This window comes from Amblyraja radiata, chromosome 2 (assembly GCF_010909765.2).
Source record: "Amblyraja radiata isolate CabotCenter1 chromosome 2, sAmbRad1.1.pri, whole genome shotgun sequence".
NCBI classification, from domain to species: Eukaryota; Metazoa; Chordata; class Chondrichthyes; order Rajiformes; family Rajidae; genus Amblyraja; species Amblyraja radiata.
The window spans coordinates 41,764,220-41,780,725 of NC_045957.1; the positions used below are offsets into that span (position 1 = coordinate 41,764,220).

At 43.1% G+C, this 16,506-nt stretch overlaps 1 protein-coding gene across 1 annotated transcript in view; it reads left to right on the top strand.

The window, feature by feature from the left end:
• Nucleotides 1-16,506, top strand: part of agmo (alkylglycerol monooxygenase) — a 340,436-nt gene that overhangs the window by 216,495 nt on the left and 107,435 nt on the right. The window contains exons 6-8 of the mRNA XM_033045572.1: nt 115-181; nt 12,389-12,454; nt 15,322-15,401. Coding sequence (XP_032901463.1) covers nt 115-181; nt 12,389-12,454; nt 15,322-15,401 — 213 coding nt within the window. The remainder of the gene's footprint in view (nt 1-114; nt 182-12,388; nt 12,455-15,321; nt 15,402-16,506) is intronic.

Below are 16,506 nucleotides of genomic sequence, written 5' to 3' on the forward strand. Positions count from 1 at the left end.
ATTTTGAGTTTAAAAATAAAATTGTTTCCTAATCCCATGAGTTGACTGTGGGTAGTTATTTTTCGATTTTGGCATTAAAGCGCAGTGTTAAATGATTTCCTGACTCTGTTGCAGATAATTGGTAACCTTGGGCCTCTGGAATTGATCCTCAACACACCCAGCCACCACAGAGTCCATCATGGTGAGTCTGGCTTGATAGAATGGACTTCTGTCTTTTAAAATGTGTAATATTTCCGGCTGTCTGGAAAACTGTCAGCAAACATCGTCCAGGTTATTTTTTATTTAGTGGTTTTGAAGAGATTACTAAAATAGATTGCATTAAAGGAATCAAATCTCAATTGTGGAATAATAATCTTTCTCAAGAATTTTATATTTAAAGGAAAAAATATGTTTGGATTACGTTGTTCTGAAATTTGTGCGAGAGGTAACCAGTTGTACATGAAACTGTACATACCAAAATTGTACATGATTCATCCTGGACAAAGGTAAAGGAAAACATGACAGACAAAAAAAAAGAATAGTTTTAATATCGTCTAAATTCAATAGTTGTTCTTTGTTTGAAACATCATTCTACTGACAGTATTTGTACTAATAATGCAATATTGATGGCACTTTGCCTAACCAGAGTCATATAAAGCTGGGTCGTGACTTCCTGACTCTTCTACTCAATGCAGGACTCAATGAAAGCAAATATAAAGAATGCCTTCTTAAACACTATCGACTTTTGTTGCCACTTTCAGGGAATTACGGATTTGGAGCCCAAGACCCCGCTGTAAATCAATGTAATTAAGGATCACGCCATTAATTGTATGTTTTTCCCTTACATTTGACCTCCCAAAGTGCAACATTTCACACGTTTTTGGATTAAACTTCATCTGCTGCCATTTCTTCGCTCATTTCTGCAGTTGATCTATATCCCACTCTATACCTTGAGAGCCTTCCTCACAGTCTATGACCCCAGCAATATTGGTGTAATCTACAAATTTACTCACCAATAGTTAGATGACATTTTGTGTCAGGACTCTTAGTAGAAATATAGAGTCATGGAAAGATACAGCATGGAAGCAGACCCTTCAGTCTACCAAGTCTATGTCATCCACGGGGACATAATGACACAGACAGCACCAGAGGTCAAGATTGAACCTGCATTTCAGTTGCTGTGAGGTGGTAGCAGGTCAGCTTGCTGCTCTACTATGCCACAATTGGACGCTTGCCTTCTTGAAGAAGATCACAATTATAGCATCTCTGAAATCCACTGAAATGTCAAAAGTGCTTTTTTTTAATAAACATTTAAAAAAATTCAGAACAATGCTGCAGATACTCAACAGGTCAGGCAGCATCGGTGGAGGGAGAAATGGTGAAAGTTTCAGGTTGATGAACTTGTATCAGACTGGGTAACTATAAAAAATGAAACAAGTTTAAAGTCACCGTTTTCTGTGAACTGCAACTTTAAATTGCCTGAAAAGAGAAGGATAACACAAGTGTTCAAGAAGGAACTGCAGATGCTGGAAAATCGAAGGTACACAAAAATGCTGGAGAAACTCAGCGGGTGCAGCAGCATCTATGGAGCGAAGGAAATAGGTGACGTTTCAGGCCAAAACCCTTCTTCAGACTGATAGGGGGTGGGGGGGGGGGGGGGAGAAGGAAGGAAAAAGGGAGGAGGAGGAGCCCGAGGGCGGGGGGATGGGAGGAGACAGCTCGAGGGTTAAGGAAGGGGACAGCAAGGGCTAGCAAAATTGGGAGAATTCAATGTTCATTCCCGCCGGATGCAGCTACCCAGGCGGATTATGAGGTGTTGTTCCTCCAATTTCCAGTGTTGCTCACTCTGGCAATGGAGGAGACCCAGGACAGAGAGGTCGGATTGGGAATGGGAGGGGGAGTTGAAGTGCTGAGCCACCGGGAGTTCAGGTAGGTTCTTGCGGACTGAGCGGAGGTGTTCGGCGAAACGATCGCCCAACCTCCGCTTAGTCTCACTGATGTAAATCAGCTGGCATCTAAAGCAGCGGATGCAGTAGATGAGGTTGGAGGAGATACAGGTGAACCTTTGTCGCACCTGGAACGACTGCTTGGGTCCTTGAATGGAGTCGAGGGGGGAGGTAAAGGGACAGGTGTTGCATTTCTTGCGGTTGCAACGGAAAGTGCCCGGGGAGGGGGTGGTACGGGAGGGAAGGGAAGAATTGACAAGGGAGTTGCGGAGGGAGCGGTCTTTGCGGAAGGCAGACATGGGGGGAGATGGGAAGATGTGGCGAGTGGTGGGGTCACGTTGGAGGTGGCGAAAATGGCGGAGGATGATTTGTTGTATTTGCCGGCTGGTGGGGTGAAAGGTGAGGACTAGGGGGACTCTGCCCTTGTTGCGAGTGCGGGGATGGGGAGAGAGAGCAGTGTTGCGGGGTCTGGAAGAGACCCTGGTGCGAGCCTCATCTATGGTGGAGGAGGGGAAGTGTCAGGACTGGTTACAAAACCATACAGATAGTTTCCATATTTTCCGAGATTTTAAATAAAGTACATTAGGATTCAGTTTTCTGGACCTTATCCCTGGGGGTTGAAAACATGTTTCAACCCCTGCCTGTATGAGAACTTAAGTCATTGTTCAGCTCCACACCTCAATGGAAAGACTGATTTGACTGTCAAAGACCCTGCTTCAGACATTGCACAGAACTGCCTTGTTCAAAATCTCTGGATTCGAATTCCATTAATGTGGACGTGGAGACTGAGCTAATTCTGCAATCCGTTTGTTGCTATGCCTTTGTGCAAATATGTATGATGGTTTCCAAAATCAGTACAAAAGCAGTTTCAGGCCAAAAAATTCCTAATATGGAAGTGGGCCTATTTGCCTCATTATATCCTTTTTTGGAGAAGGTATTAGTATTCTTAGTAATTTAATTATTCATGCACAACCTTGATTCTTTCTCTTCTTCAAAATGATCAAACTTTCCCTTCACTTAAAAAAGCAACGATCTGCAGCAAGCGTTTCATGCTCTCGTAATGCTGTGTGTATGAATACTGTTTCACCTCAACCAGTGATTTTCATTTGATGATTTTATTGTCAGTGATGCTCCGATCAGCAAAAGTGCCCTTCCCCTGTTTACTATCGATCTATATTATTTAAAAAATCATATATTAATCCTGCTTGCAACTGTTCTTTGATTGTGGCATAGGGGCACTTGAATAATTGTTCACAGAGTTAACCCATTTAGTGCATCATGCCTGTTGTGGCACAGCAAGAGGTATCCAATTAGTCCTTCCTTACTATTTCTCCAAGACATTTAGGGCAGCACAGTACTGCAGCAGTAGAGTTGCTGGCTTACATCCCAGGTTTGACCCTGACAATGGGTGCTGTCTGTATGGAGTTTGCAAGTTCTCCTTATGACCGCATGTGTTTTCTCAGGGTGCTCCTCTTTCCTCCCACATTCCAAAGACGTGCATAATTGGTTTATGTAAATTATCCCTAGTCTGCAGGATCAAACTAGTGTTCAGGTGATCATTGGTCTGCATGGACTTGGTTGGCCGAAGGGCCTGCTTCCACACTGTATCTAAACTAAACTAAACTAAACAAAACATAGAAACATAGAAACATAGAAAATAGGTGCAGGAGTAGGCCATTCGGCCCTTCGAGCCTGCACCGTCATTCAATATGATCATGGCTGATCATCCAACTCAGTATCCTGTACCTGCCTTCTCTCCATACCCCCTGATCCCTTTAGCCACAAGGGCCACATCTAACTCCCTCTTAAATATAGCCAATGAACTGGCCTCAACTACCTTCTGCGGGAGAGAATTCCACAGATTCACCACTCTCAGTGTGAAAAACGTTTTCCTCATCTCGGTCTTAAAAGATTTCCCCACTTATCCTTAAACTGTGACCCCTTGTTCTGGACTTTCCCAACATCGGGAACAATCTACCTGCATCTAGCCTGTCCAACCCCTTAAGAATTTTGTACGTTTCTATAAGATCCCCCCTCAATCTTCTAAATTCTAGCGAGTACAAACCGAGTCTATCCAGTCTTTCTTCGTATGAAAGTCCTGACATCCCAGGAATTAGTCTGGTGAACCTTTTCTGTACTCCCTCTATGGCAAGAATGTCTTTCCTCAGATTAGGAGACCAAAACTGTACGCAATACTCCAGGTGTGGTCTCACCAAGACCCTGTACAACTGCAGTAGAACCTCCCTGCTCCTATACTCAAATCCTTTTGCTATGAATGCTAACATACCATTCGCCTTCTTCACTGCCTGCTGCACCTACATGCCTACTTTTAATGACTGGTGTACCATGACACCCAGGTCTCGTTGCATCTCCCCCTTTCCTAATCGACCACCATTCAGATAATAATCTACTTTCCTGTTTTTGCCACCAAAGTGGATAACCTCACATTTATCCACATTATACTGCATCTGCCATGCATTTGCCCACTCACCCAGCCTATCCAAGTCACCTTGCAGCCTCCTAGCATCCTCCTCACAGCTAACACTGCCCCCCAGCTTCGTGTCATCCGCAAACTTGGAGATGTTGCATTCAATTCCCTCGTCCAAATCATTAATATATATCGTAAATAGCTGGGGTCCCAGAACTGAGCCTTGTGGTACCCCACTAGTCACTGACTGCCATTGTGAAAAGGACCCGTTTACTCCTACTCTTTGCTTCCTGTCTGCCAGCCAGTTCTCTATCCACATCAATACTGAACCCCCAATACCGTATGCTTTAAGTTTGTATACTAATCTCTTATGTGGGACCTTGTCGAAAGCCTTCTGAAAGTCCAGATATAACACATCCACTGGTTCTCCCTTATCCACTCTACTAGTTACATCCTCGAAAAATTCTATAAGATTCGTCAGACATGATTTACCCTTCATAAATCCATGCTGAGTTTGTCCAATGATTTCACCACTTTCCAAATGTGCTGCTATCCCATCTTTAATAACTGATTCTAGCAGTTTCCCCACTACCGACGTTAGACTAACTGGTCTGTAATTCCCCGTTTTCTCTCTCCCTCCCTTTTTAAAAAGTGGTGTTACATAGCTACCCTCCAATCCTCAGGAACTACTCCCGAATCTAAAGAGTTAAAAAAAATTATCACTAATGCATCCACTATTTCTGGGGCTACTTCCTTAAGTACTCTAGGATGCAGCCTATCTGGCCCTGGGGATTTATCGGCCTTTAATCCATTCAATTTACCTAACACCACTTCCCGGCTAACCTGGATTTCACTCAGTTCCTCCATCTCATTTGACCCCCGGTCCACTGCTATTTCCGGCAGATTATTTATGTCTTCCTTAGTGAAGACAGAACCAAAGTAGTTATTCAATTAGTCTGCCATGTCCTTGTTCCCCATGATCAATTCACCCGTTTCTGACTGCAAGGGACCTACATTTGTTTTAACTAATCTTTTTCTCTTCACATATCTATAAAAGCTTTTGCAGTCAGTTTTTATGTTCCCTGCCAGTTTTCTTTCATAATCTATTTTCCCTTTCCTAATTAAGCCCTTTGTCCTCCTCTGCTGGTCTCTGAATTTCTCCCAGTCCTCTGGTAGGCTGCTTTTTCTGGCTAATTTGTACGCTTCATCTTTTGTTTTGATACTATCCCTGATTTCCCTTGTTATCCACGGATGCACTACCTTCCCTGATTTATTTTATTGCCAAACTGGGATGAACAATTGTTGTAGTTCATCCATGCAGTCTTTAAATGCCTTCCATTGCATATCCACCGTCAACCCATTAAGAATCAATCGCCAGTCTATCTTGACCAATTCACGTCTCATACCCTCAAAGTTACCTTTCTTTAAGTTCAGGACCCTTGTTTCTGAATTAACGATGTCACTCTCCATCCTAATGAAGAACTCAACCATATTATGGTCACTCTTGCCCAAGGGGCCACGCACAACAAGACTGCTAACTAACCCTTCCTCATTACTCAATACCCAGTCTAGAATAGCCTGCTCTCTCGTTGGTTCCTCTACATGTTGGTTTAGAAAACTATCCCGCATACATTCCAAGAAATCCTCTTCCTCAGCACCCTTGCCAATTTGATTCACCCAATCTATATGTAGATTGAAGTCACCCATTATAACTGTTTTACCTTTGTTGCACGCATTTCTAATTTCCTGTTTGATGCCATCCCCAACTCCACCACTACTGTTAGGTGGCCTGTACACAACTCCCACTAGCGTTTTCTGCCCCTTAGTGTTTCGCAGCTCTACCCATATCGATTCCACATCCTCAAAGCTAATGTCCTTCCTTTCTATTGCGTTAATCTGCTCTCTAACCAGCAACGCTACCCCACCTCCTTTCCCTTTCTGTCTATCCCTCCTGAATATTGAATATCCCTGGATGTTGAGCTCCCAGCCTTGGTCACCCTGGAGCCATGTCTCCGTGATCCCAACTATATCATAGTCGTTAATAGATATCTGCACATTCAACTCATCCACCTTATTACGAATGCTCCTTGCATTGAGACACAAAGCCTTCAGGCTTGTTTTTACAACACTCTTACCCCTTATACTATTATGCTGAAAAGTGGCCCTTTTTGATTTTTACCCTGGATTTGCCGGCCTGCCACTTTTACTTTTCACCTTGCTACCTATTGCTTCTACCCTCATTTTACACCCCTCTGTCTCTACGCTCACACATTTAAGAAACCCTTTCTCTTTAATTCCATCCTCCACTATCCCATTCGACACCCCACCCCCCTTATTCAGTTTAAAACCACCCGTGTAGCAGTGGCAAACCTGCCTGCCAGAATGCTGGTACCCCACCTGTTAAGATGCAATCCGTCCCTTTTGTACAGTTCCCCCTTACCCCAAAACAGATCCCAGTGATCTAAGAATCTAAATCCCTGCCCCATGCACCAGTTCCTCAGCCACACGTTCAGGTCCCGTATCTCCCTGTTCCTGCTCTCGCCAGCACGAGGAACTGGAAGCAAACCAGAGATAACAACTCTGGAGGTCCTGCTTTTCAGCATTTTTCCGAGCTCTCTAAAGTCACGCTGCAGAATATTCATCCCCTTCTTTCCGACATCGTTTGTGCCGACATGCACTACCACTTCCGGATGTTCACCTTCGCCCTTGAGGATTTTCTGCACTCTGTCCGTGACATCCTGGATCCTGGCCCCAGGAAGGCAGCACACCATCCTCGCATCCCGTCTGTTGCCGCAGAAACCCCTGTCCGTACCTCTCACAATGGAGTCTCCCACTACAATGGCGTTGCCTGCCTTAGGCCTTTTTGGTTCTGGCTCAACAGCCCTATTCGCATCGCAAGCCAGTCCGCCGCTCAGTGTAAACACGTCTTCTGTCCCGACAGCTTCTAAGTGGGTGAACCTGTTCACAAGAGGTACAACACCCGGGGACGTTGGCATTCCATGCTTCCCTCCCTTTCTCACTGTCTCCCACCTTCTCTCTTCCAGTACCTTAGGTGTAACAATCATACTGTAGGACTTGTCAAGGAACGACTCCGTTTCTCAGAAGAACCGGAGGTCATCCACTTGCTTCTCCAGTTCCCCAACACGGCCCTTCAGGAGCTCTACCTGGATGCACTTCTCGCATTTGTAGCAGCCAGAGGCACCAGCGGTGTCCTTGACCTCCCACGTACTGCAAGCATCGCACTGAATCAGCTTGCCTGACATCTCCTTCTTTCGTCTCTACCTCTCAAGCGTATTGCGTGGTCTCCGCTCCTCAGCCTCCTCGCCGAAGACTCTCGAGCCAAAGACTCACACTTATCTCACAGGACACTTCCCTCACAAGGCCGCTCACTCACTGCCGCTCGCTAAGAGCCGTCTTGCTTAAACATTATTGCATGAGTTAGTAAGGTTACTTTCCAAGTCCTACTCTTTTCAGTTACTTCATTCATAAACTTCCATCCATCATCAAATCAGAAGTGCGGACACTCATTGATGGTTACACAATGATTAATTCTAGATCACAGCTCTTCAGCAAAAGAACCAGTACATACCTATAAGCAGCGAGACCTAAAGGACATTCATGCAAGTGGCAAGGAACATTTCTGCTACAAAAGTGTTAGACAATGATCATCTTCAGGAAGTGAGACTGAAGCAAAAATCAAACTGCTGGAGAAACTCAACAGGTGAGACAGCATCTGTGGCTACATCTGTGGAAGGAACTGGATGGTTGACATTTTGACATTTCGATCCAAGGTGCTTCCTCTGGATTGAAAGAGTGCAGGGGACATGGCCAGTATAAAGGGTTGAGAGGGGTGGGGTAAGTGCTGGCACCAGTAGATGGATCCAGGTGAGAAGGGGGTGAATTGGTGGATGGAATAAAGTGGGGGAGAGAGAGGTAGAGATATATCCGAGTCTGGGACATGATAGGTGTAGGCTGAATATGATGGAATCTGATGGGATATGAAGGTGGAATATGGGACCAAATAAGGAAGATGTAATGGGTAGATGGGAATAGTGGGGGGAGGGAACCTAATGGGAGGAGTGTGGGAGTGATGGGCAAATGGGGTGCGTAGGGAAGAATCTGGGGTGAGAGATTGTGTGTTGTGGGAAAGAAGAAGAAGATGAGAGGAGCATGTGCTTGGATAGAGGTCCCAAGGGGAAGCAAGTTATCTGAAATTAGAGAATTCAATGTTCTTGTTGTTGGTTTGGAGATTACCAGGGAGGAATATGAGTTGTTGTTCCTTTTTGTTCAATTTGCTCACCCTGGAATTGAAGGACAGGTATACATGGTAATGGGGCGGGGAATAGAAATGACTAGCAATTAGGAGCTTGAGTTGGCCATGACGGACAGAGTTCAAGCGCTCGGCAAAGCAGTTGCCCAGTCTACGTTTGCTCTCAATGCTATGGGTGAGGTCACATTGGGAGCACGTAATGCAATTGGTTAGGTTAGAGCAGGTGCATTTGAATCTCTGCCTCGCCTGGAAGAGCTGTTTGGATTCCAGGTGAGGGTGGAGAAGTAAGGACAGGTGTTGCACCTCCTACAGTTGCAAATGAAATCGGTGAGATCGGTCCAGCACCCAGCGGTTAGAGTCCTGATGTCGGAGGCTTGAGCCCCGGAGTCAGAGGTCAGATTCCCGGGATCAAGAACTACAAAGGGTGAGGGGGATCCAAAAAAAAGGGTACTTTGTTGTCACCCTTTACGTGGCGACTCTTTGTATGCCTAGGTATGCAATTACAAAGCATCTCACTGTGACTCGTCACATGTGACAATACAAGTAACTCATCTCATGAGCTTGCGTTGGGTAGGGCGGGAGAGATGAGCAGACCAGAGTGTCACAGAGAGAGTAATCCTGCCAAAAGCAGAAAGGCTTGGAGTTCACATTCTAGCTGCCTGAGCTGTCAATGGAAGAGATGATGGATCAAAAAATGGTGCTTGAAAGTTGAGGACTGGGGCTACATCCGCATCTGCACATTACCTTAATATGGCCTCAACTACATCTGAAATTGGGATACCCAACAGAGGTGCTAATCATCTTAACAATATGATTAGTGTTGGCTAAAGAGCTGGCAGCATGATGCCTGCGCTGGCTCAAACAGGCACAGGTTAGTTGTGCATTGTGATCCCTACACCACTTTGTCCTTTAGTATTATATTTATTCCTCGATATTTTGCATTCCAATTATAGGGAACTCTTCAAACAGTCTCTTCAAGTTAAGCCATTTGCCTTTTACCTTGAGCTGTGTTCACATCTTCTATTTCTATAATTGGTAACATTCCCAGTGGGTATACTTGGATTGTTGTAATTTACTGAAAGAACCTTTTCTAAAATTTGTTTATGAATTGACAACATTCCACAATCACATGGCAAATTTAAATACCTTGACAAATTGGTCATTGTTCAAGAGTGAGTATTTACGAGGACTCGTATCAGGCTATAGGGATGTTATGGCTGAAAACGTTCTTATCACACTTTTTTCTCCCAGCATGGTTGTTTCTATGGAAGGGCCGAATGGACTACTCCTGTGCTTATTTTCTATGATTCTACGTATATTAAGGATGCTATAGGTGAAAATGTAGCACCCAGTGAGTGAAACAAAAATGGGTGAAATCCATTTTCTCAGAACAAAGGATACAGGTGGATGGTGAAAATTTGTTACGATTAGAATGTACTGTAGGTGAGACATTTCAGAGTTATTTCTGATACTTTTGACTTTCTTATTTAAGAAAGGAAATGGTTGTTATGAACAGAGTGCAAAGAAGGTCTAATAGCATGATTCCTGGGATGTCATATGGAAGGGTTTCGGTTTTTTTAGTTTGGAGATACAGCGAGGAAACAGGCCATTCGATCTACCGAGTCCGCGCCGACCAGTGATCCCCGCACATTAACACTGTCCCACACACAGGAAGGACAATTTTTACATTTACCAAACCAATTAACCTACATACCTGTGCATCTTTCGAGTGTGAGAGGACACCGAAAATCTCAGAGAAAACCCACGCGGTCATGGGGATAAAACGTACAAACTCCGTACAGACAGTACCTGTAGTCAGGATCGAACCCGGGGCTCCGGCGCTGCAAGCGCTGTAAGGCAGCAACTCTACCGCTGCGCCACCGTGCCGCGCCATGCCGCTTAACCGCATTAAGCAGGTTGAGTGTATACTCATTGGGGTTTAGAAGAATGAGACATGATCTCATTGAAATATATAAGTTCTAAGTGGGCTTGGTTGGGCGGATGCAGAGGATGTTTTATTTTCATCATGGAGGAACTTCGAGCATGGTTTATTCTATAAATGAGAAGGAATTTCTTCCCTCAAAGGCTGAGACATTAAAATTATGTACCCTGAGATCTATGGTGATGGAGTCATTGAAAACAAGGTGGAAATTGAAAGTTTTTTGGACTACAGGGAAGTTGAACGTTATGGATTCCGGCAAGAAAATGGGGTTGAGGCCAAGATAGTAGGCCAGTATCATAGCTGTGTTCAATTTTAGCCTTGATTATGAATGACTGCAGGTTCGAGGGGATTAATGGCATGCTGCTACTCCAAGTTCTTCCGTTTTTATGCTTTAATCATGAACAGAGATGTTGAATATGCTTTAAGATATATTAGGTGAATGGAAGGAGTCAAGAGGTAGCTGTGGAGGTTGTGGAGGGTTGTTATTTTTTATGGGAGACCTGTGACCAGTGGTGTGTTGCAGGGGTTGATATTGGGTCCCTTGCTGCTTGATGGTACATTGATGATAGCAATGGACGTAACATTGGTAATAATTTTGTAGATGACACCTAAATATGTGGTAAAGTAGAAAGTGAGGAAGGATAGTTAAGTTTGCAACAAGATCTAGATCAGTTGGAAAGGTGAGCCAAAGAATGGCAAATGGCAAACAACTGACAAGGGTGAGGTTTTGCACTTTGGTATGACAAACCTGGGCAGGATTTGCACAGTAAATGGTAGGAGCCTGAAGAGTATTGCAGAACAGTAAGATCTGGGAGCACAGGTGCATGGCTCCCAAAAAGTGGTGAGTCAGATGGACAGTGTGGTGAAGAAGACATTTGGCACACTTACCTTCATTGAGAAGGTATTAAGAGCAAATGTTGAGACATTATGATGCAGTGGTATAAGATTTTATTGAGACAACACTTATAGTGGTGGTTGCCCAGCTAGAGGAAGTGTGTCATTAAGTTGAAAGGCTGCAGACGAGATTCACCAGGGTGTTACCTTGCTTGGGGCTTGAGTTGTGGGAAGAAGTTGAAAATAGAAGGAGAATATGTGGACAGATATATGGATTTATATATGGGTGTAGAGGGCTACGGGCTAAATGCAGGCAAATGAGCCAAACTCAAAATGTCAGCATGGACAAGGTGGGCTGAAGGGACAGTTCCCCTGCTGTATAGCTCTATGATTATATCAGAAGAAGCGATGCTGTGAAAAGAGTTATGATCCTGGAATAACAAGATGCTAGAATCATCCTCCTTGTTTAATCCAGTCCACGGCAGTCCTTAAAAGAATGAATGCAAATTTTAAATGATGAAATGTTTTCTCCCATGTTTAACTTTAGATTATTAGATTCGAGATACAGTGCGGAACCAGGCCCTTAAGTTAAACGGGTCCACGCCGACCAGCAATCCCCGTACACTAACACTATCTTGCACACAAGGGACAATTTATAATTTTTACCGAAGCCAATTAACCTACAAACCTGTATGTCTTTGGAGCATGGAAGAAAACCGGAACTCCCGGAGAAAACCCATGCGGTCACGGCGAGAACGTACAAACTCCGTACAGGCAGCACCTGTAGTTAGGATCGAACCTGGATCTCTGGCGCTGTAAGGCAGCAACTCTACTGCTGCACCACCATGCCGTTCTTACTTGCAAAGAATCAGTGACTGATTTTTGTCTTTGTTATGTTATGAGTTATATGCAAATCAAATGAGCCAAATAAGTCACGAGTCCAAGTAGTGCAAAAATAACCTTTATATGTTTCATCCTATGCTGTTCAGGGCGAAATCCATACTGCATTGACAAGAATTATGCTGGAACTCTAATTATTTGGGACAGGATTTTTGGTGAGTAGGTGGACCTGCTTTTCTTTAGTAGACTAGTTTAAAAAATCCATATTTTTTACACGCAGCAGGGAAGTGTGAGAAGACACTGATCAGTGATTGTTATTCACTTCATAAAAGTAGATTTGCATACATCAACTGTTAGGACAAATGAAAACAACAATCTCAGAAAAACATACTTATTTCTGAAAGCTATTATGAGCCATAACAATTGACTAGCTTCTGGCATTGATGTATAATAGTCATCTGTGAAAACCCCTGTCTGTTCGCTTCCTGCATCCCAGTTCAGTAGAGTTTATTTTCCAGGAAAAAATTAGAGAACGGTTATAAAAACACCATTAGGGAGCATTCTCACGGGGGACATTCCCATAGAATTTCCAGAGCAGTGTTAAGATGCCCGGAGCAGTCAGCAGTTCCGTACTGGGTCACATAGGAACCACACCTGTTAAATCAACATTCTCCAGTCAAAGGCTCCAACTTACTCAAGTCTCTCACTTGGAACAAATTTAAAGTGAGAATATTACCGGAAGAAGAACAAATTTGTGAGGGGGAAATATTAAAGATAAGAATGGAATGGTTAACTCCAAAATGGAGACTAAATGAAGCTGTTCAAATTAACAGCCATAACTTCATTTTGCCCTATCTCCTAGATATAATGTCATTAGAAGAGACCAGTGTCAATAATTCCCTCATACAGCTGTTTACTTGCTTTTTTAAATTGATTATTTTGATCTGTATCAGGGGACTGGAATTCATCAAGAAAAAGTTTTTATCATTGACTTCTTTAATCCCTCCTGAATTAACATGAAGCAATGTTTCATTTCACTACTTTATTGTGGAAATTGTGATTAGTTAAATTTTGTTCCATTTCACAACAAAATTAAAAACTTGTATACAAGACTCATCATGTGGGCAAATTATTAATGTGAAAGACGTTAAATTGTCCCTGTAAAATTGGCCTCTAACTGACTCTTATGGTGTTCTGCCACCAATTTTTTGAAAAGGCCCTTCTTCTTCAATAAGCAAAGATAAAGAGCTCAAAAAAAGTGTTAGATATCTTACCAAATGGGTAAAATTGCACACAAATTACAATTAGTGTATCGATTACATATCGTGCATTTAAATTCCATCTTAACAGTGCAACTGAAGGTGAAGCTCTTTGGTTATACTATTCCCTGTTAGGGTCAGGTTCTACTGATAACAATCAATAATGCTTGCTTTGGGATGTCAGGACTTAGAAGATTGAGGGGAATCTTATAGAAACTTACAAAATTCTTAAGGGGTTGGACAGGCTAGATGCAGGAAGATTGTTCCCGATGTTGGGGAAGTCCAGAACAAGGGGTCACAGTTTAAGGATAAAGGGGAAATCTTTTAGGACTGAGATGAGAAAAACATTTTTTACACAGAGAGTGGTGAATCTCTGGAATTCTCTGCCACAGAATGTAGTTGAGGCCAGTTCATTGGCTATATTTAAGAGGGAGTTAGGTGTGGCCCTTGTGGCTAAAGGGATCAGGGGGTATGGAGAGAAAGCAGGTACAGCATACTGAGTTGGATGATCAGCCATGATCATATTGAATGGCGGTGCAGGCTCGAAGGGCCGAATGGCCTACTCCTGCACCTATTTTCTATGTTTCTATGCTGCTTATGTACAAGCCAAAGAATTTCATATCAGTACATTCCATTTAGTGTGTCAAAAATCTCAATTACCTCATTGTTTTTGATAAGATCTTTCAGTGAATAGTTTTCTGCATGTTTATGAAGAGGAATTAAAAATGGTTGTAAATCTTGGAATTTATTTTCTTTTGCGTCATTCTCACAGCACCTGGCTGTGACACTAACATTATTTATCTTAACATTTGTTTAAGTCTCTTCAAAAACCTATCTCAACCAGTTAGCTACTTCATCCACTTAATCTTTGATCTTCTCAGTTTTCACTCCTGTCTGCATTAACCACTTCAATAACTTTGAGCCCTGTTCGTTGGACTTTTGCTTCTGCTGATTGATGGAAGCTGCAACAGCAGTTTGCAACTCTTTCACATCTTTAAATTTGGAGAAAAATCTCGGCGCATCACTTTAAAAAATAAGGAAATAAAAATTGTTAAAATAAAGAATGTGACAAAAATCATGTTCAGAGTTTTTTTAAATGAGGATCACAGAGGTGAGAAAAGGTTGGTGGTTAATGAAAGGAAGTCCAGAGCACCCATGTGGCTGTGACTTGAAAACTGGAACTAGAAATGTACCTGTTTTCCTGAAGTGCTCTCCAGCAATGGAGAGAGCAATAGAAAAGCCTTTTGGCATGTTAATCCTGATCGATAGTGACTTGTGCATATCAGAGTTTTGCAGCCAAGGATCCTCATCTTAAAACAAAACCACTCACAGCTGCACATTGCCCAGTTAGCATTTTTACACGGGTCCAAAGGATTTGTATGGTTTTGATGTATTTGCACAAGCTTGACACAGTTCCAAACAAGCTTGCATTATGCTTTCAACAGTATCTTAGAACCTTAGAATATACTGCAGAACATTGAGTCTTCAATCAACCGATGTTCACGTTTCTACGAAGATAGACACAAAAAGCTGGATAAACTCAGCAGGACAGGCAGCATCGCTCTGTTCGAGAGAGAGAGAGAAGGAATGGGTGATGTTTTGGGTTGAGACTCTTCTTCAGAGTGACAGACATGAGCGGGAAAGGGAAACGGGAGATATAGACCATGATGTAGAGAGATATAGAACAATGAATGAAAGATAAGCAAAAAAGTAACAATGTTAAAGGAATTTATCTCTCCTACTCTGTATAGAATCAGGCAAGACTGATACATGCATGGTGAATATAAATTCCTCCTCACCATTATTTTTCCTTGATTGAACAGGAACCTTTGAGCCAGAAAAAGAAAAGGTCATCTACGGTTTAACTCACCCGATCAATGCATTTGAACCCTTCTGGGTGCAGGTATTTATTCTATCATCAAGTCTTATTTGATTTCTTACATTATAGTGTTGAACCATTTATGGCATACTGTGAGGGAGAGTCATTCCCTTTCAGCAACATATTTTTAACAGAATGGATATTTTAACATGAGTGTTGAGGTTAAAACTTAACCTGTTTTCCGACACCTCACTCGTGTCTAATGATGATTCATATATATATTCGCCAGGATCCTCCAATTTATTCTCTAACTTCCCACAATGTCCTTGGTTTCCCAGGTAATTTATATAGCTTTAAACAATTTAGGATATCCAACACTTCCTCAGCAATAGTACAGACTGACATCTCCATTAGCTTTTGCAAGTTCTCTTATTGTCATGTTTTTATCCACAGTGAGACAGCGCCTCCTCCCTCTGATCCCTGTCACTGGCTGACAGGCCAAGAGAGGCCAATCCCCAGCATCATTGGTAACAGCTGGGTCTAATCAGCTGATATTGGTTTGGCCACTTGAACCTTGTCGGCCTTCTCCCTATCCCAGAAACACCCAGCACTGCCCAGGCCTTCTCCCTATCCCAGAAACACCCAGCACTGCCCGTTCAATCATCCAGGGTATTGCAGGGCATCATTGGAACTGCCAGCTTCTGCTGTCAAGTCAAGGGTTTACTGCAGGGAACAGCTATGCCTCCTCCTTTGAAGACCAGGACTGAGCTGCTGGACCAGCCCGAGATCAACAGCATTACCGCACATTGTACCCTGGTGGCATGGGATCCCTGTAAATAAAATATATATGCGAGTTCACCCTACTGTGCGTGTTAATCTGGTCTCTGCTGAGCGTCTCTGCCATTCAACTAACTTCTATCTATGCCAATATCTTCCCTCTAATACCATGGGCTTTCACCTTCTTTAGTAGGCTCATGTGTGGCACCTTATCAAAGGCCTTCTGAAAATCCAGATAAACCACATTCACTGACTCTCCTTTATCTATCCTGCTAGATATACAGCATGGAAACAGGCTTCAAAGTATTTGGAAACCTCATCCTTAAAAATGGATTCAAAAATCTTAGTAATCGCTGAAGTCAGGCTAACTGGCATATAGTTTCCTCTGTGTGCCCTGTCCTTCACTCTCAGA